At 36.0% G+C, this 22,409-nt stretch overlaps 1 protein-coding gene across 1 annotated transcript in view; it reads left to right on the top strand.

Annotated features, from left to right (window-relative positions):
• Positions 1-22,409, top strand: part of ERBB4 (erb-b2 receptor tyrosine kinase 4) — a 922,327-nt gene that overhangs the window by 851,122 nt on the left and 48,796 nt on the right. Inside the window, exons 21-23 of the mRNA XM_059703027.1 lie at positions 15,990-16,145; positions 18,394-18,469; positions 19,652-19,798. Of these exons, the coding sequence (XP_059559010.1) occupies positions 15,990-16,145; positions 18,394-18,469; positions 19,652-19,798 (379 nt within the window). The remainder of the gene's footprint in view (positions 1-15,989; positions 16,146-18,393; positions 18,470-19,651; positions 19,799-22,409) is intronic.

The raw sequence follows: 22,409 nt of genomic DNA, 5'->3' as shown, positions 1-22,409 counted from the left end.
TGTAGGAGGCAGCTGATCAATGATTCTCTCTCCTTCTCCCTTCCTCTCTGAAATTAATAAAAATATATTTTTTAAAAACAACACTACAAATGACTTCCTAGGTGCCTATTTCAATTCCAATAGCATTTCTTCACTCTTCTTATATTGACATTCTGGATTTGACATTGTCAATCATTTCATTTTTTTAAATTTATTTATTGTTGACAGTATTACAGATGTCACCCATCTCCCCCCCCCCCCCCGCCAAACCTGGGCCTTTCTCATACTATTATCTGTGTCCATGGTTGTGCATATATGCATATATATTCTTTGGTTAATTTCTTCCTGACCCTTCCATCCCCATCCCCACTGAGATCTGTCATTTTGTTCCATATTTTGCTCATCAGTTTATTTTGTTCATTAGATTCCCCAGCATTACTCTCCATTGGATCCTCTCCCATCCCCCCAATTTGTCATCTCAATATTCTTCCCCAGTGTTTCTTCTTTTTGCCTACTGCTCATATATGTTTCCTCCCTTTGAAGGAATCTCATTCATATCCACAGCTTTAATCATTCTACATATTATGATAACTCTTCCTTCCATTCATGTATTTATTCAATAAAAATCGATTGCTCACCTGTGATATGCAAGGCACTGTTCTAAAGGGTAGAGAGTAAAACTTACATACAAGTGACCTCATGGTACCTTTATTACAGATGGTGGAACAGATAGTAAACAGGTAAATAAATAATATGTTTATCTATTGTCAGGTAATCATAAGGGCTATGAAGAAAAATAAAGAGGGTAAGGATTTAGAGACTTACAGAGGGGAAGGTGATATTTTAGTTCAATTCCTTTGAGAAGGCTTCTTAAGGAGATTTAAGCAGAAACCTGAATAATGTCAAACTAGTCCTGCATATATCATCATCTCCCCAGTAGCACTAACTCAAAATATGAAGTTATCTTTGGCACTTCCTCTCTCTTATTCCTATTCTATGTGATATTAACTATGTTGATATTAGCTCTTCAATTATCTTATAAATCAAACTACTTCTCTTCATCTCTACCACCATTACAACCACCACTCCAGTGCAGACTATCAACTCTCATTTGAACTATAAAATAGCCTCTTAGCTCTAATTTTCATTTTTATCATCTCTCTTTAATCAGTCCTAATACACACTGTAGCCAATAAGGTTTTCTCAAAATAAAATGTAGTTGTTTTGCTTCCCTGCCTTCCCAATTAAAACACCCCAGTTGCTTTCATTGCTCTTAAGATAAAAGTCAAAATCCCTAAAGTGGATTTCTGAGCTGCATATAGGCCTTATCTCACTCCAAGCTCCCATCTCATTATTTCTGCCCAGCCACATTGGATTTTTTATAGACTTGCCAAATTTCATAATTCCTCTAACCTCAGTTTTGCACATGCTATTCCCTAGACCTGAAGCCAAACTGCCTAGTTAAAATTCCAACTATGTTGTTTACTGTGTGTCTTTTGCAAAGTCACTTAACATTGCCATGACTCAGTTTTATTATCTGTAAGACAGAAGTAGTATGTATTACATGAGGTTGTTGTATAAAGTGTGTATGACAGGGAGTTTACCATTATGTAAATTCTTGCTGATAAGTCACAGTGCTTAGAATATAGTGGATTCTCTGTAAACACTTTTAGAATGATAAACAATTTTCTAGGCAGTGGTTCTCAACCTTCTGGCCCTTTAAGTACAGTTCCTCATGTTGTAACCCAACCATAAAATTATTTTTGCTGCTACTTCATAACTGTAATGTTGCTACTGTTATGAATCATAATGTATATATCTGATATGCAGGATGGTCTTAGGTGACCCCTGCGAAAGGGTTGTTCGACCACCCAAAGGGTCGCGACCCACAGGTTGAGAACCGCTGGCTGGAGGCTCCTTCCTATCTTCTTTTGAGCACAAATACATCCAGACTTCCAACTTGCATGGGAATCAAGTTATCCTTCTTTAGCCCAAGAATATTGTAGCCAATATGTACAATGTTCCTGTAGGTAATTTCTCATTTTCATTAAATGAGTTTTATTTTATTAAACCCAATATTGTCTTAAGTAATGAAATGGGTTGTAATATTTGATACACATTAATTAGGGGTGAAGCTATTTCTTCACAGATGGTATTTGAGCTTTCTGTTTCATGCTTAGATTTACTCTAAATTGCACATGAACGTTTATTTTAAAAGTGAGTATAAACAAAATAAATACATGAATAAATAAAAAATAAATAAATAGAAATGAAAGGGGATATAAACTTCTGTCCTCAACAGAAAAGAACAATGAACACATTCATGAGTAGTAGCTCAATTTTTGTTTACATTATAATGAATAACCACTTGGTAATGTAGATAAACTGTGCTTCAACTGCCAATGTTAATAGATGAAAATAGTAGTTGAACTTTGGGCAATCAAATTTAAAATATTAGATTTTATAAAATAGTTAAACCCCTGAGGAAACATCCTATTTTCATACAATTTTCAATATTCTGCTAGTAATACTATACCATCTAAAGCATTTTAGGAAAATACTGTAATAACATGAAAATGCAGCTTCTTTGTAAGTTAAATTATGTCCAATTCTGTCAGATGATTCTGATAGAAATTCAGAAATGCTATCATCAGTAATTTATTTAAACATTATTTATCAAACTCTACGTGTCAGATGCACTATTAGGTATTAGTGGATATGATTACCTAGACTTAAATAATTTTAGTTCATATGGGTAATTATATTTGATGCTAGATATGTAAATAGAAGAGTGGCTAATAAATTTAGTGATTGGTCTTTTTAATTGAGAACACGGAAAGACATTAAATATGTAACCTTGAATATTATAGCCTTACCAAAGATATTTTGAATATTATAAGAGTAGGAAAGGTGCCTTTAATTATTTTAATCTCTCACAATTCTTAGTTCTGCATATCTTTTAGTGAAGCTCTCAGAGGAGATATCCTATATAATAAAAGTGTAGTATGCAAATTGTCCCCTTGATGGAAGCTCATGAGGGAGTTTGACCAGGGGGCAGGGCCAGCCGGGGAATGGAGGGAGGCCCCGGCTAGCAGCCAGCAGCTGCTAGGGACCCTACCAGTGCAGAATTTCATGCACTGGGCCTCTAGTATGATATATGACCCCAGTGCTAGCAGACATCTACCGTAAATCTACATACATATTTTATTGTTTACCGTTTTATTTTTTGTATTTTCATTCTACATATTTTAAACATTTTATCAAAAAATATTTTACCTATTCTTGTGTTTAATCTTCAAAGAGTATATGAGTATATTTTTAATGCGGTATATCTCTACTAAAAATATTTCCTAAACTTTATTGGTCTTTCAAAATGTATTTTAAGTCTCACTTTTGTTAGCAAACATTGCTAAATGCTCCAGTCAGATTTCATCTTTCATTCCCAGGTATGCACATGTCTTTGTACCTCCATTATAGCATTTATCACAATCTGCCATGCATTCTATCTGTGTGTGTGTTGTTCCGGCATAGATTTGAGAGGATGTGCACATGTACAGTTGCCCATTGGCTCTAGAAGAGTCTGTGTGTCTGCTAGAGTATTTTGCCTATTATTTATCCTCCGAGAGTACTTGGATTGAAACTCAACTTCTCTGGGATGTAAAATTCAGAAGAATAGCCCTAACCGGTTTGGCTCAGTGGATAGAGCGTCAGCCTGCGGACTCAAGGGTCCCAGGTTCTGTTCCTGTCAAGGGCATGTACCTTGGTTGTGGGCACATCCCCAGTGGGGGGTGTGCAGGAGGCAACTAATCGATGTTTCTCTCTCATCGATGTTTCTAACTCTCTATTCCTCTCCCTTCCTCTCTGTAAAAAAAAAAAATCAATAAAATACATTTAAAAACTAAAATAAAATAAAATTCAGAAGAATCTCCCTCAGTGATATATTCTGATTTAAGTGCAACATAATAATGATAATAAGAAGGCTAAACAAATATATACTATGGAGTTTCTCCTGACTTGTCAAAACCTCTGCCATAGTCCTTGAAACATACATTCTAAATGAAGTGCTCAGTTTTGTAAAGACTCTTATATAAACATTCTACTATCTCAGATGTCAAGAATTGGATTTTGTTTCCTGGTAAAGCTAAGGTAGCACTTTATGTTAAGGTTTGAATAGCTAGACTCTCCTGAGACTGAGGTCATTTACATTCAGTCACAATAAACAGAGCAGAAATGAAGTTTGGTTGGAGTACAGTAAGAAAAATAATATGTCTAATCCTAATGGATGCAGAGCTGTTTTATAAAAATATTGGTATTGAATGTAGCTCTTGTGGGTTTACAAATAGTCAAAATTAACATATAGTTTAAAGGAGCCCTTTGTGACTAAATTCAAAGAAAGTACCGCTGTATGTTAACAGATTTTTGGGGCAAAAATATGGTATTGCTACCAGAATATTTATGTAGAAAAAAAGTACTATTTCACTTTATTTTCATTTACTTGCATAAGATTGTGTTTACAGTGTCATTATCCACAAAAACCTTCCATAGAGTATTTTTTTTCTTGTAATTAAAACAGTAGGAATTAATGACAGGCTGGGGAAGCTTGCTGTTTTGTAATAATGAATTGGACTATTTGAATGGGTAAAAAATGTTAATATAGTGATTATTGCAGACTGAGCTAAGTATTCTCATAAAAGACAAAAGTATTAAATTTGCATTAGATGTTTTTAAGATGAAACTGAATACTGTGAAGCCATATAAAGGTAGTCCAACTTTGCCAAATATTATTACAATTGTAAAGAAATATAGAAGTTATGATTCAAATAAATTCTCCCTGACAGCAAAATAAACCCACTGATTTTTATAACCCAAGGTCACCAGTTTCATTAAATCCATATATTTAGTTTCTTGGCTTGTGTGTGTTACTTCATTGTACTATTCTTTTAGTGGTTGATAAAGGGTCTATAGTTTCTTAAAGTTAGTGTTACTGGATTGAGGGGTTCATTTGCCTGCATGCATCAAGGCTCAATAAGACACAAAGAGGAGTTTACAACAAAGAAAGTGAGGATTTATTAAAGAGATAGCGCCATGGCCAGAGTCACAAGTAGCTCATGCTGAGACTTGGCTTCCTGATGGCTTCGAGTTATACAGAGGAAAAGTCATTAATCATGGTGACTAAGGGAGCTAGGGTCATTGTCAAGATCATGATCTCTACTGATTGGTCAGCACTAGATTAGGGGGTAGATTCAGAGAAAGCGGTAACTATTTATTCATTTACATTCATTTACATCAGAACACAGCCCTAGCCAGTTTGGCTCAGTGGATAGAGCATCTGTTTAAAACATGGTAGGAGGAGTGTAGTAATGTATGGCAAGGGGGTGTTTCAAGTAAAGGGAACAGTAAGTTCAAAGACAAGAAAGCCAAGAGAATTTTCAGGTTAGCTTGGGCCATAGAGTTCCAGCTGAGGAGTTCAAAGAAAAGAAGCTAGAGTGACAAACAGAGTCAAGTTGCTTAAGGACTTTCTTTAGCTACAGGAGGGAAGAGGTGATTCAGTGCTTATGCATGTGCATGCGTGTGTGCATGTGTACACACATGTGTTAGAGGGGGGTGGGGACAAAGACACCAGCATTTTCACAGCAGTTCAACCTGAGGGTTCAATGACGATGGATGCCAGTAAAGAGTCCTGAGATAAAGAACCAATAAAGTATTTATGAGCATCTGTGAGGCTCCCTGGGGAACCCCAGAAATACCTAGAATATTTCTAAGGGGCAAGCAGGTTGAGCCTAGAAAAAAAGTGAAATCTGTGTTATTTCTATGACACTGTCTGTATCCTGAAGCCTATGAATACAACAGAAACCCAGAAGACAACTTCTTACCAGTTAAAATAGGAATAGGCCATCCTCCTTTCATAATTATGTGATATCTGATGCTCCTATGATGATGTTGAGCTAGAAAATGAGTGAAAATATAAAGCAAGAATCTTTTTCTCTTATGTCCCTTTGCAGGGGTTAGAGAGAAAGCCCTGGGATTCTGTCAGAGGGAGCGTGCAAAGATTAACACAAAGGAGATGCATCACACTGGGCTTCCAAATCAACTGTAAGGGACTGAGAGGAAAACTGAAAGCTCAGGTTCAGATCCTTTTGAGGGCTTTGCAGAGGAGCATGGGTCAGAGCCGATGATCGGGAAGTAGCTAGTTGACCCAGTGGGAAGTGTGTGGGTATCACCCTGTGAGTGTTACATGTGCTGGATAAGCGTTGGCACAGTCGGCCCTGGAGAGCACTTAGTGTTCGAGGAATTCCACTTTCTCTTCTTGAGAAGATACTTATTTAAAAAATATCCAGTGGTTATAATGAAATTCAACTGCCTGAACTCATAAGCGAGTAAACTACACTCAAGAAAACACTCACTGAAACTCTTTAATTTTGCATGATGGCAGAAGTTTTGTTTTGTGACAAGAATATTTCAGAAAAATTGATACCATTATTGTAAGAAAATTGTATAGACATATTCCTACTTATTGAACTGCATGGCTTTCAACCCACAGCATGCAATTCTGTGAAAGTACAGAATATTAGGAATGATCTGTTTCTGCTCAATTATAGCTAAGGTGTCAGATACTCAACCTCTTCCCTATAGCGTTTGAATGTATTTGCACAATATGTATGCTCAGAGAATGGCTCAGCTTCTATCTGTTAATCTAGAGGTTGCTGTATTAATAGGTTGCACACTTCATTGATTTCTAATTAATTTCTTAAGAGACACAGAGGGTAACTACTGCATCCCACAGATATCTTTGTTCTCAATGCAACCCACGTCTTTATTGATCAGCTGCCTAAGGAGCAGAAGTAATCCATTCTAAGTATACTTCTCTGAGAGTGTGGACACTCTACAATTCACTCCTCCCATTGTAATTATATTGGCAAGAGGTCAGGGAGAGGGAAAAACTGTGCTGTGGTTAGTATTCCCTTGTTCCAGGCCAATGAGCTTTTACCTGCAATTTATCTAGTAGGAAAGCAGTAGCTTCTCACTTATGCTTTTTAATCTTCCTTTGTTTACTTGTGTATTTTATTATTATTATTATTATTTTCTTGTTCTTTAAGAGAAGTTTGAGTTCCAAGGAGGATGACCTGCAAATTCTTCCAATGAAAATTTTCAGAAGTTTGGGTAGGGTAGCAAATGCAATTTTAGAGGCGTTTTTGGAGAAATGTCGGAACAAGAAGACAACAAAGATACCATTATCACTGCCAGCTTCAGAACTCTGTAAACAAGCCCACATACACCCCTGCTGATATTCTAATCTCACCTTCCGGGGTCTGGGCCTAAGTGCTGCAGGGTTTGCTGCACTCTGTTTCATCACAAATACTGTAATCTTTGCAATTTGCTCCACCTGCACTACAAGGGAAAAATCGCTACTGCTTGGACAACCTTGCAAATTTTCGGTTTTATCATTCATTTAACCCAACTACAAACATGTAATTAAATGACAGGCAATCTAAAAATTGTCAAAAATACTAAGTTCAATTCACAAACAGTGTGTAAAGTGCCTCCAGAGGCACCATACTAGGGAACCCAGAAAAATTAAACAGGTCTGTTTACCGGTATAAGTCTCAAATGTTTATTATGCACAAGAGTCTTTATTTCATTGAATTCCCAGAGAGCCCCTTTTCTGTACAATAATCACTCAGTTACATAAGCTGTCTTTTATTAGTTTCATATATGATTTCATAGTCTATGGCTATAATGGTAAAATTATCGCCTCTAGGGTCAAGCTGCCTGAAATCAAGTCTTGTTTGTTCTAAGCTTTGTCCTCCACTAGCTATGACCCTTGGTCAAGTATCTTACTTCTCTGGTCCTCAGTTTTCTTATCTTGAAATGGGAATAACAGTAGCACAAATCTCTTTTGGTCCTTCTGAGTTCCTATATACAAAGCATTTAAAACAGTGCCATGGCACAGAGTGCTTAAATAAATATTAATTTTATAAACACAAACATTCAGAATAATAACATACATAATTATATTTTGTCCTCCCCATGTGATTTCAGTGTTCACAAATAAAAAACATCTCCATGTTGTATTTTCCATTGTGACCATTGCTATTATTGTGTGTCCAGATTCTCCTATGCTAAAATTACTACTAAACAGCACATTATTTATATTGTTAAGCAAATTTATAGGATCGCACAAATTGTGTTAGTGCTCAATTTCGTTTGTTTAGTGTCAAAGACATGGAGATAAGTTTGGTGTCCATCAATAGGAAAATAGACAATAAAATGACAGTGCATGCCTGTGTGATATATGTGTATATGTCTGAGTTTGTGTGTAGAATTTAATACAACCATAATAAGCAATAAACTGGATTGCATATAGCAACATATTTGAATCTAAAGAAAGCATAATGAGCAAAATATGAACCTATTTAAGACATAATACTATTTATGTATTAGAAATAGCAAATACACTTTATAAAAATATAGATAAAATATGTAAAATATGGATGATGGATTAGAAGAGGATGATGCCGTGGATGTTTATCATGGATAGAAAAAATGGGATTGGGGTGGAGAATGGAAGGGAACAGCAATAAAAACACACTTGAATTATAGAGTAGGGTTAGCTCAAAATGATGTGTACCTGAGATTACAAAAGAAAACAAAGAAGAAATTCACACACATTACCTTAGGTTGGCTCCCAGAAAACAGTGTCTGAGACTGACTTACATGCAGGATGTCATCTGGCAAGTGTTCTCAGGAACAACATCTACAAGGCAGTGAAAAGCAGTATTACATAGAGGGAAATTCTGGGCTATCATTAAATTGCAACTGAGGTCTCATCCGATCCTATGTAGTACCCTGGAGCCAGAATAGCCTGTCATAATTGTCCAAGGGGGTATGGCCTTTGTAACCCTGTATCAAGTGATTGCTGAGTGTAGCTGCCTCCTGTGAAAGGGTGAAACCCTTGCAGCGTGGCTCCCTTTACAGTTGGGTTGGGGATTTTAATGTCTCAAAACTGATGGAACTTTAATGAGAGCCATCAGAAGCCCACACATTTGAAAGCTGAGCTTATCCATACTTTGGTACCTCAGAGGTTTCTGGCTGGCACACCACAGCATCTACTACATGCATATGAACACACTCAAAAAATATTATTGGGACTCTGTGAAAAACATGTTTCAAATAGCAACAAATAATATTTTCATTGCACATTATTCAAATGACAGAAATTCGGTTGTCTTCAATATTTCAAAATCTCAAGAACTATAACCTGGCCAGGTCTCTTGAAGATTATAGGTGCAATTGGAAGATGTGAGAATTAAGCATCATTAACTCCAAGCCAGTTTAGGAGAGTTGTGTGAATCTGCATTCTTCCTCTGAGAAGAATGATAGGAAGAACATTCAGGAACAAATAAAATGAGAAACAGAAGGTATTTCACCTAACCCTGCTGAGTAACCAGTTGGCTGACTGTTCTTTTGCTTTATAGTGATCAAAGATTATTTTTAATAAGAGGGATGAAATGTGGAGGTTATTTGTTTATTTAGAAAACCATGGTATCTTAGAATATCAAAGTTTTTTACAAACATGATGACATTGAATCTACAAAAAAATCCTCAGGGTAGATGCTATCATTATCCCCCATTTAATGGATAAGGAATGTGAACCACAAATAAATTGACCAAGGTCATATAGCTAGTAAGTAACCAGGTTTATTTCTAGTCTGTCACCTTAAACATCGGATGCACTGAACTTGTCTTCTGCTAAAACATATTCATGGCTCTCATTCTACATTTAAAGGGGGAGCATCTAGTCTACCTCATTCTTTACTATTCTCTGTGTCTATTAATGGACCACAATTTAATATTTTAGATAGATATATTTTACAGTTCCTTCTATCATGGAATAAAAATTTAAAGCTAGAGATCATTTAGGCCAATCTGTCACTTTTATAGAAGAGGTAAAATGAGTACCTGTGGTCATAAAGCTAGCGAGCAACATGGCCAGGACTTCTATCTTGCAACATTCAGGTCTGTGTTCTTTCTATGCTCCCATGAACCAGCTTTTGCTTGTTGAAAAGACTTCTCCATTGATTCAATTACAGAGTCCCCTTAGTTTCCCTCATTCACTATTTGCATAAAGTCAGTTACTTCATTAAGGATGTCCCTTTCTTCCCTTGAACACGCTCATATCTTTAGCTCTAACAGTAGAGAGAATTATAGTTGGATTTTTTTCTCAGGGATAGAATTACTTTCAGAAGGAAAGGTAAAAAAGAGGAGTTATTTTCATTTGAAGCTACCTTTCCCGAAGCTTCCTTTTATTAAGAAAGCTTCAGGTTATTAGAATGAAAACTAAGAAGAAGGAAAAAAAAAAACAAAACACTCTTGCTAACTCCAGAGATTAATGCCTGTGAGAGCTGACTGCAGCTTGAAATTTTTAGCTCCACACGTTTCATGAAATTGTCGCATGGCCTATATATGGGAAGCAAATATTTATTGTCAGAAATAGCCTGGTCTCTCTTGACTTCTGTTAGCTTCCTGCAGCTGGGCAGAATTCATTTTCACATTGAATTAAAACAGTAATAATGCAGTTTTGCTAGACAGCTCTGACTCAAATATCATAAGATTAAAAAGAAGGTCATTGGTAGGTACTCTTCAATACTGATATTTTAAAATTAAGCCACTGATCTTTTTTTCTTATAGAACAGTTTATATGAGTTGATTCTTACCATAGATTAAAACTTTAAATTCAATTGTAATAAAATTATCTTTGGATTTTGTATTAAAATGAGTTTCTGAAAATCAAGAGTAAAATTTGACTTTCTCTAGCTAGTTCGTATTTATTGATGCACATTTTAAGAGGTATGAGCAAAAAAGAAAATAAGCATTCCTTGAAAACTTATTATAGTATACAGAGCAAGTATGAAAAATGGTAAAATTATCAATGCTTTGGGTAATGATAAATTCTGAATAGTTTGTATAAAATCAGACTTTTAGACCAAGAAATAGACAAATGCCCCTAAATCCCTGGCTGGTATGGCTCAGTTGGTAGAGCATCATCCCATGCACAAAAGGTCACTGGTTTGATTTTGGAACAGGGCACATGCCTGGTTTGCCAGCCCGATCCCCAGTAGAGGGCATGCAAGAGATAATCCATGTTTCTCTCTCTCTATCAGCTCTCTCTCTCTCTCTCTTCCTCTCTCTCTCTCTCTCTTTCCCCTTCTTCCTTCATCTCTCTCTAAAATCAATATAAACATATTTTTAAATGCCCCTAAAACAAGTCTACAAAAAAGTCCCCTCAGTACTGAGTGATAGAAGGCAGAGACTTTGGTACAACAGATCTACTGTTTTACTTACTTGTGGACAATATTCTCCAGTAATGAAAATTTCAACCTATCTTGTTCATGAACTTTGTCTTCACTAAATTCCTGAATTTGTGATGTATTTATGGAGGGCACCAAATCTTTTAATAGATTCCCTAATTTTTTCTTCTCCTTAGATGATAGCATCTTCAGGTGTATTATATTAGTATTAAAATAATACTTTGAACAATAATGGTTCTCAAATTTCTATCTACACATTAATAACAAGTAGGTTATGGGTATACATATCATAATTTGCAAACATGTATTGAATACCAACTGTGACATATATTAGTTTAGGTTCATAGATTTTCTGAAATAGGCAATTCAAGTTAATGAGGGTTGGTGATTCTTATGCACACTAGAACTATTTATATCTAAATATGGAACAATAATGGAAACATGCTTGTTCTGTACTTACTACGTGACAGTTACTTTTTAAGTGCTTTACATATATTAATCTATCTAATCTTTACCACAACCTGTGAGATAGGTGCTATTATGACTGTTTCTAAGAGGAGGAAGGTGAGTGACAGAGATTTTAATTAACTTGCCAGACTCACACAGCTGGAACATGGCAGAGCTCAAGTTTGATTCAGGCAATTGACTCCAGAATCTGCACTCAAACCCACCACACATCCTGCATACCCTGAGGCCAAAGCAAGAACTGAGTTTCCAATTTATACAATTCAAATCCCTGCTATATTATAAAAGGTTCTATTATTTAGCTGTATTTTAAATATAAATGCAAATAACTCAATCACCTGCATTATGCCCTGAAATTCACAGAAATATCTAATATTTTTTCTCAAAAGTACTAGGATATTTTATAGTTATATGACTGTGCTGTGTACATAGATTTTTGTATGTCCACATGACACTGTGACCTATGGAGAGAGGGGGTAGGCTTAAACGTGCAGATTTAGGGGCCACAGCAAGGGATCAAATCCAAGTGCCTTGACCTCTCTTAGCATCAGTTTTCTCACATTTAAATTGGGATGAAATCAGTATGCATCTCATAGGGTTAAGTTAACCTACGGATGTGGAAGTGTTCAGTTTAATGTTTGCCATGTTCTAGGTACTCAGTCAGTTTTAACTGTGATCGTCAGTGTCACTGTTCCCAAAATGTATTCCACCTGAGCTGGCATGGCAAGGACATGAGAGTTTCAACAGGGCAGAGTAAAAGGTATCTTTTCAATCAATACTGTATCCCTCTATCACCATGAGTGATTGTTCTTTAACCATCTTAGAACTTTAAGGGACATCAGTTTATTTTTGTCTGTTTCTGATAACTACTTACTTCCATAATTGCATCACATTCTGATTTAAAGAGTGATTTCATTTTGAAGGAATCTAGCAGTGAATATGACTCTAATGAGAACTTCAAATAAAGAAATCCTATTTTAATGACTGTGATGTGCAGAAACTGTTGTTAACAATCCATAGACGATTCAACACTCTACTTCAGGGTGTGAAAGTAGAACTAAGGTGGCATTCAAAATTAAGGATTTGAAAGTGTGCATCTGTACAATGATGCTTCAAGTTACAAAGCAACCATACAAATGTATTTTGATGGCTTGGTAATAACATAGATGCTTCTGTTTTTGTTTATTTTAATGATGGTCGGGTGGGTGCTGAAAATTGGATAAAGATTGTCATCTGGTTTCCTGAATTGACTTTTCATTATTTTGAAGAAAATACATTTTCTGGATAAATATTATTGAGGTTCAGGATACTATGTCACCTGCTGAGGCTTTATATAAGGAGTTACAAAGAACTTTAGAGTTTTTGAAATTTTGCTTGTAACATAGAATATGTCATTAGAGTCTTGGTGAATTTTAGTTCCCCATTGGTATAGCATATACCATTATTCCTGCACATGTTTAAGAAATATACACATGGTATTTCCATTAGGATAATATTTACTTAAAGGAATCATTATCTACCCAATTATAGAACACACACACACACACACAAAAATTATTCTCAAGTTATTATCCTTTATTATTCAGTCAGTTAACAAGGATAATTATTTTATTTTAAAATTTTACCTTGAAATCTATTTCCTAATATTCTTTCTGGCCTAGTTTAGTTGAAGACTTGCCCACTCATGTATGTAGAAGCTGGATGACTATCATAAAGGATACTAGCAAAATAGTGGGATCCTGAAACAGAAGGCCAGATGCTCTCAAGGGGGTACATCTAATAATTAGCTAAAGAGGATGTTTGAAACTTGCCTGGTATGGGAACTGAAAAAATATATATGAAAAATGAATATAGCTCATACACTGCCAGTATGCAACCTTCATTTTACACTCTCATCTCTTTTCTTCTGGGCTGTGGCAGTGGCTCCTGACTTCAGCTATATTTGTGTCCAATCTATCCTCAGGACACCGATAATTGTCTCCCTCTCCTTTTTAAAACAACTTCTGCATCACTACATTGAATGCTGCACAAAATGAAAGGCCAAATTCTCTACCATGACATGAAAGGGATGCTTCTTGGGTCTAGTTTCTCCTTTTTTTTTTCTGTTTTTACCACTCACCGTTCCCTTCCCCTTATATATTATTCTTCAGAAAGACAGAACTACAGGCCTTTGTCCTGGTATGCCATGTTATTGATGCCCCTGTACTTGTTCTCTCTATCTGCAGCTTTGCCTTCATCTTGTCCAACCGGTGGCTATTATTCAAATCTTACTTATCACTCAGTATCTCTTTAAAGCCTCTCTCTCATATAGGCTTGCTAGGCTGTACTACAAACAGTCCGTAAGATACAGCTGTCTTAAATGCCTTACATGCATCACCTCGATCCACTGGAGTTTGTATTCCACATCTGCCCACTTTATTAACTTAGCTCTGTCCTCCTTTAATGCAAAGACTTTGACTCTTTGTCTCGCTGGTGTCTAGCACAGTGCCAGGCACATAGTGTGTGTGTCCTGTAATTGTGTGTGGATCTGAATATTAAGTTGCCTACACACTTTCCATATTCTGATACGAGTGTGGTAAGAAAGAGAATAATGCATGTTATTGTAGACATTTCTTAGAATGACAAAAATGAATGATGATTATCTCTTAGGCAATATGTTGTTTTTTTGTTCTTTGTTTTTTTATCTTTCAAGTCACCTCTAAGGACTATATGTTTTCAGATTCACTTTATTCTAGGAATGTCCGGTTAGGCATAATCAAATAGAAAGCACTGTTTTAAAAAGAGGGCAAACCCCCCATAAATCCCGGTCATGGGTTGCTTTCAGAAAACACTAATACATGTGGTGTCACCAACTGCTGACTGATTGGACCATCTCAGGCACTGTCTCCACTGGTTGTGTTTAATGGACACTTATATAGAGTTTGGCTCATGATGTTGTTGGAAGCAATCTTCTCTTTACACTACACTGGGCATACAGTTCATAATTTTCTGACCTGTGTGATTTATGTGTCTGTTTTCCACAGCTTTTGTTTTGATATCAGAAACCATTAATCCTTCAAAGTCCTGAAGTTGTAATGTTAACTGCCAACTGCATTGATTTGCAATTGGCATGAGAGTATGCTTTAACCATTTACAAAAATTCTGATTTGCTTTGGAATGACAACCTTTTCTTTTTTACCACTGAAATCCTCCAATAAAGAATACCCTCTAACTCTTTAATAAAAATATATTTACTTAAACAAAATATATTCACTCTAGGCCTCTGAATTCATTTCCTTGGCTTTATATTAACCTTTTCATTAAAGCTAGTGTATAATGACTCGCAGTTCCCCTACTGCTGAGGTAACCATTAATAATTATTGTTTCTATGAAATTTTAACAATCTTTGTAAATACTAATATATATTATCTATACATAAGTGACATAGATATAACATATACATATCTGAATACATATATATATATACACATATATACATGTTATATTGTAGGATAAGCCAGCTATATCTCTTGTTGGCAATCAGCAATACATTTTATTTTTAATTACCCTATCTGTTTCATGAAGACAAGATATTAAAAGCTATTTTGAGGGTCATTAAAACTATGTAATTTCATTCATGTGTTCTTATAACCACTACAAATGTCATTGAAGCCTTTTTTAAATTACAGGCTTTTAATGGCTGCAGGGTATTCTTCACTTTTTGCATAATTAATAAGAATAATGTAATTCTGCAGCCTTGATAGAACCTATGATAGTGATTTTTGGCATCATCAAATCTTTATATGAAATACCTTCCAAAGTTATGAATAGTTGTATTTGTTTGGAGCAGGCATGTATGGGGAAGATGACATGGCACAGGAGTTATTGAGAAGAAAACAATTAGGAATATGTGGATCATTCCAAATATATGTTAGCTTATCTACGAAGACACCTGCACACCTCAGTAATGAGAGTGTTTTCAAAAGAACATCAAGTCTCTAGGGAAAAAATGATCTAACGTTTAGCTTGTGTGCAGGTAATTTATTCTTCTTTATAGGAATCCAGGGAGAAAAGGCACAAAGCTATTTGTTGTTGACTTTTTTTATCCCAGGTTTTCCCTAATTTTGAAAATATTCCAGGAATCTACTTCACTTAGAAAAATTAAGCATTTTAAGCTAAATGCTGAAAATTCCCTTTTAGTCAACAGAAAAGATGAGGCATTAACTGACTGTCATTGGGGAACTTGGTGTGTTTCAGGGAATGATGTATCTGGAAGAAAGACGGCTTGTTCATCGCGATCTGGCGGCCCGTAATGTCTTAGTGAAATCTCCAAACCATGTTAAAATCACAGATTTTGGACTAGCCAGACTCTTGGAAGGAGATGAAAAGGAGTATAATGCTGATGGAGGAAAGGTGAGTATCTTTCTGAGAGCAATGTTGCTTGTAAGCATATTATGGTATCCTTTAATTTACTTATATTTTATAGGAAGAAGTCAATAAGCCTGAGATTTAAGAGATTACATAATCCCAATTCTACCATTTACATTTTCTCCTGCCAGGGTAAAAATACACAGAGAGAATTTATTGCCAACTTCTCTTTCTCAAAAGTAGCTCAAACAAAACAATGCATGTCTGGACCCAGGCAGTCCTTATGTCAAGCCCAGTGTGGGAAAGTGGGCGGGTCCTTAGGGAGGGACTCCAGAAATTAAACTGTAATCAAGGCCTATAGAAATTGTTGCATTGATCCTAAAAGCATAGAACTGACTCAGAGAGAATACAATTGCTCTCTCATAGGCTGGAGAGAAGCTTACCTAGACCCACAGGAAGTTTGACCATCCTATTCAACTTCTAATCCTTTTATAACAGATTAAACAGATTCCTCTTATCTGATTTTTTTTTTGTTTTTAGCTTTTATCATAGTGTAGGAGTTACCAATTTACTTTATTTATTACCTAACTCTTTCCACTGAAATGTAACTTGCTATATCCCAGGAGTCTGAATAGCTACAATTTCTCCTAACTTTTCTGACCCTCCAGCCCCAGGCTCTGCCTGACAGCTGTGCCCTGCCTCTCTAACCCACCAGCTGTTCATGGCTTACGTCCTGTCTTTTCCCATTCTTGGCTAACAAACCAGTATGGTTTTCTTGTGGAGGTCCTTCTAGCTGGACTTGGGGGACCTTAGATCAGGAGAAGCCAAATGAAAAAACAAAAATGCAGCCTTAACTTCTGGTGACCCAAAGCTAATACTAACAAAAAAAATTGCCATTCATATATCATTCATCATGGACCATCCAAATATATTTTGTAAATATTTTGAAGTGATAGGCTTCCAAGTGCTTAGCATTGATTTTTATATTCAGTTCTTCTACAACCACATGTATTCAAATATTATCACAAGGCACAAAATTACAAAATTTATTTTTAAAAATACAACTGCAGTTTTGTAGTATTGTCTGGCTTTTTCCTTGATTTTATTAGCCTATTTTGCCTGTTTATTACCTAATCACAGCAATTTGAGACCACAGCTTTGAAATTCACTGCAAGATTGCACAGGAGCAAAAGTCTATAAATCACATGACTTCACTTGTCTTGAGAACATACAGCTGTAAGATTCGTCTAAAGCAAGATTCATTATAGCTTTAAATGCCTAGTAACCATTAAGTCTTTATCAAGCCACCTGTGATTTAAACTTACTTCTTCACCACAATGTCCGCAATCCATAAAGTCAGCTAACGCCTTGCCCATAGGGAAATTATTTTCAATGTGTCTTCTGTTCCCTTTCACTGAATGCCATGATTCTGTCATGAAGTTACCTTGGTATCACCTTGGTGAGCAGCCAACCTCATGCTTTCAAAGGCCTATTTAGTTTTATGCTTTCAACTGCCAAGTAGCAGTGTTTATCTTTATTCCATAGAATCTAGTTATATTTTCAGCTATATAATGCCACTCTTCATAGTGAAACCCATTCTGCTGACCCATCAGCAGCAGGGTATGTGAGCTGCGTTGTTTTGCATGTAGTGATGGTGGGTTTTGTACTGATTCCCTCACATTCTTTTATATAATTTCTGTACTGAAAATGGTACACATTTTCAACACTAACTAATCAAGATGAGAGAGATCATTTGTGGTTGAGGACCAGAGCAAGACTAACTTTGGATTTTTTTATTTTATTAGGTGTTTTAGTGAACACATTATATAAAAGGAGAGGAAAGGGGGCAAGTGTGGAGAGTCTATTTTACTGGTGGGCTGACATTTGTCTGAGGGTGAGAAGGGATAAGTGAGAATTCAAGGAATCTGATTTTGGAGGAGATATAATAGGATCCCATTTTATAGAAGTACATGTGTTGGTGTTTAGAATTGTAAAACAATATTAGCTAAGTTTAATTACTAGATAAATTAAGAATTATAAAAAAATGATGCTTATTTTGTTATTTTCCTTTTCTCTGTTTATGAAGATTTTAAAAAATAAATATATCTTTGGGTTAACTCATTTTAAGAATTTATAAAGGTCAATTTATTTGTTCCCTGTATTGAAAACAACATATTTACATTTGCAGTACACAGTCAAAAAATATAATTGAAGCAAGACTCACATTTAAGAAATCAATATAGGAAATATTTTTATATAACTATAAAATTTTCACTTTTTTATTTCTCTATAGATGCCGATTAAATGGATGGCTTTGGAGTGTATACACTATAGGAAATTCACCCATCAGAGTGATGTTTGGAGCTATGGTAAATGAATGATACTAAAATGTTATATGATACTAAAAAATTATATGCCTAGGACATGACTACCCACCATGAGCTGCCCAATTAGAAATTTATGATCAGATCACCCTGTGAGGTTCCATAGAACATCTTTTTTTTCATTCATAGAAGTGTTATGAGCTTAAAAAAGACTTCAGTTTGAATAATTTATTACAGATGGCAGTGGAAAAGAAAACATAGCCTTAATTAATAGGTTTTACATTAAAACATACTGAATATATGCATCAGTAACACTTCTCTTGGTAAAACTATTGTGCCCAGATACCTGTTTCTGAATGTGGAGTCTTTATCCTCAGGAAAACTATATATTTTAGTTATATAATTACTAGATTATAATGAAGAAGAGATCTGTAATGTATGTATTATTGCTCAAATCAAAATCATTATTATCATCAAGGCTGACTGTCTTCATGCTCATATTTTAGGTGTTTGCTTTTACCAAGAAAATCAATGTTCTAATAATTCAAGAATGTGATGTTATTATCTAAGAAAAAAATGATTATTAATTTCTTTCAATTTTGTGATCCCCACTTCACATGTATAATATCTTACATATGGATTATTTCTCACTCAGGTTCTCATATGTCCTGAAGAAATGAATCTATTTTTATTCCACTGTTATATTTGTGTTAGTTAAAAAGGGAGCCACAATTATTTACCCTAACAAAAGCCAATCACTCAGGAACACCAGCTTAGCCTTTAGAGCATTTAATAGCAAATATGTTAATCTTGAATTTAGTCAATATCAGATTTTACCTGCAATCGTGTTTACTTGGTGCTGAATACACGTGTATAGAGTAAATAAATGGTTTTTCCTGCTCTAATGTGGTCTAGTGAAACTTAACTCGGGTCAGCAAACATCAGCATTACTTATAAGTAATAAATGGGGAACAGACATTTTATTCTGACATCCATCCTGAATTGTCTTGGTTACCCATTGAAACTTTCAAGACAATAATAAAGTAATTAAATTTCTTACAAAGATTTTGTCATTGGGTGTCTAAACGAATATAGGAATCAGAAGAGCTTTTTTTAAATCTATTTTTGATTGCCCTCTGGGGAGCATTCCTTTGCCACTTGTGTATTGCTCAGTTGTTCAAAATCTATTGTTAACATGCTTACATAAGAATTTGATCTCCAATTTAGGAGTCACCATATGGGAACTGATGACATTTGGAGGAAAACCCTACGATGGAATTCCAACCCGAGAAATCCCTGATTTATTAGAGAAAGGAGAACGTTTGCCCCAACCTCCTATCTGCACTATTGACGTTTACATGGTCATGGTCAAATGTAAGAGCAAAATAATTTCATCACCACCATCATCATTCTTAGTAAAGTGGCAGTACAGATTAATCTACCTGCATAATGTTTTTGTAGATTGATAAATATAAAAGCTCAAAAATAATTATGGAGGAAGCATGTAAAACACCTGTTTTTTTGTGATTATTATTAAAATGAAGCTGTATCATGCTTCTGTGCTATGAAGTCAAATTATATGCTTTTTATCATTTCCATGACAATCAAGTTGTCTTACATAAAGAGATGTAACTAGTCTCAATATTAGTAATTTTATAGGAAAACTAGAGGCCCGATGCATGAAATTTGTGCAAGGGCCTTGGCCCCGGCCCCGCATACTGCTGCTGTGCCCCCTCCCCACCCCCCCCCCCACCCCCCGCCAGCTGCGGCTTTATCTGGAAGGAAGGAGGTCCAGAAGGACATCTGGTCTAATTAGCATATTATGCTTTTATTGTTATAGGAACCAGGCTAAATAAATGATCTAAATATAAAGAAAGAAAGCTTGAAATTGATAGCTTAAATATGAATGAAATGAACGTGGGTTTTTTGGCCACAGGAAATGATCCAGGCAGAGGGGAAGTGGGTAGACATGAATCTACATTGAACTAAAAAGATTACGCATGTTTACTTACTTCAATTTGATCATTTGTTTACGTCTAACTCTTACTTTTCTTTCTCCTTTCTATGCCTAGACATGTGTTTTAGAAGCCGAGGCTCTTAATTTAAATAGAATTAGAAAAGTCTCTGGAGTTTCTGACTTAATTTAAGCGAGATTAACATTCAGCAATCTTTCTTGTGTAATTTGGGGTTTTCCCCTTTTGATTTGCACAGGATTAGCAAAGAAACAAACTGGTGAAGGTGAATAAGCATCTTATTAATAAGAGACTTTGGACCCAGGTCTACCCTATTTATATTCATGACATGTGTGATACATTCTGACAGTGAGGGAAGAAATAAAAAATGTGCTTTCCAGTGCAGGTCAGCATGCCCTTTTCTCTAAGCATAGTTCTATTTACTCAATATTTAGTTAGAAAGAAATTGAAACCTCGCTGTGAAGTTAACCTTTTTTTGTTCCAATAGTTCCAGAAACACTATCTTCTGATTAACATCTGGGCATCAAAAGTATTACTCCTCTCCTCCCCCCCACCCCCAGTGGATGCATATAGAATACAGAGCATTTTAACTTTGTTAGGAGAAATAAAATTCAGGTGTAATTAATGATATACAAAGTGACACCCAAGGGCGTTCCAGAATAAGAATAGAAATTGAACTCCTAGACGAAAGAGAAAGGAGCTTTATGGCTCTACTAGTGACCCGATGCACAGATTCGTGCACATTGAAAGGAAATTAATTAGAAGGTGGCCGGTGGGGCAGGACTGGGTGAGATGGGCCGGACACCGCCTGGAGCCAACCTCCAGCCGTCCCTCCCCGGCCAGCCACACCTGCGGTGGTGCTGGGCTCAAAGGGTGTCTGTGGAGTGAGCAGCATCTCTCTGGCAGATGTGGGTCTCTTGGCCTGTCCTGTGGGGATTGGGCTGAAACCGGCTCTCTGACATCCCCCGAGGGGTCCCGGAGTGTGAGAGGGCACTCTGCAAAGCTGCTGTCATACAGGGTGTGGAACGCAAATGCAAGTGTGCAGTAAACCAGATTCGGGGCCCACAGTATCCCAGCAACAACAGAACCCACAACCGAAGGTGGAATCACGTGGCCCCGCGAGGAATCGGGCTCCCTCCTCTCTGGTTCCAGGGTGCGTCCCCCAAGAACCACCGCTGCCAAGTCAGCGCAGCTCGGCAGCTCCTACATTGAGCATCTGCCCCCTGGTGGTCAGTGTGCATCATAGCTACCGGTCGGACAAACACTTAGCCTTTCATATATAGAGATTGGATCAAGCACTGACCAGAAGTCATCTATGGAAGAATGTTTAAAAACATGCACACATTATATAATTTGATCCCATAACTAGCATACAGGATGATTTAGATACTTCATTTAAATACCCTGATGAAATAATGAAAAATTAAGAAAACTTTGCCTGATAGGGAGTTTTACCTTGCTTTTAGGAGTTTTAATACTTATGAAAAGGGTCATTTGGCAAGAAAATCAAGGAAAGCTTAATACTTTTATTTTTGTCATCAGCTACACACAGCCTGGGGAGATGAGACCCATTTTATCTAGACTCCCAGCTAAATAATAATGCATACCCTGAAAATTACTGAGAGAATTTTTATTCTGAAAAGGCTAATACTAAAATAAGCTAATGGTGATTCCTGAACAAACATTACCAATCACTGTACACTAGTTTGCTATTGTTTTTATTTCCCCCAACCAGGGAAAAAGGTAACATTAAAAAGTTGCTTTCTATTCCTTTTGTTGTTGTTTTTTACCCTTTGTGCTAATGTACCACATTATAACCAAAGCTGTTATTCTATGGCACTCCTGATACAAAATAATAAATTATATTCCAATCACCTCTTCTATAACCATCAAAGAAAAGTTTTAAAAGAGAATTCTCTCTATACCTAAGAAAAAACTATCTGAAACTCTATAAGTTAGTACAGTTAAACTAGGTTATATTTTCTAGGAAGAAAATGATTTTAATTTAGATC

This window comes from Myotis daubentonii, chromosome 7 (genome assembly GCF_963259705.1).
Source record: "Myotis daubentonii chromosome 7, mMyoDau2.1, whole genome shotgun sequence".
NCBI classification, from domain to species: Eukaryota; Metazoa; Chordata; class Mammalia; order Chiroptera; family Vespertilionidae; genus Myotis; species Myotis daubentonii.
The sequence above is the reverse complement of the archived record's forward strand: the minus strand, read 5'-3'. Positions and strand labels throughout refer to the sequence as shown.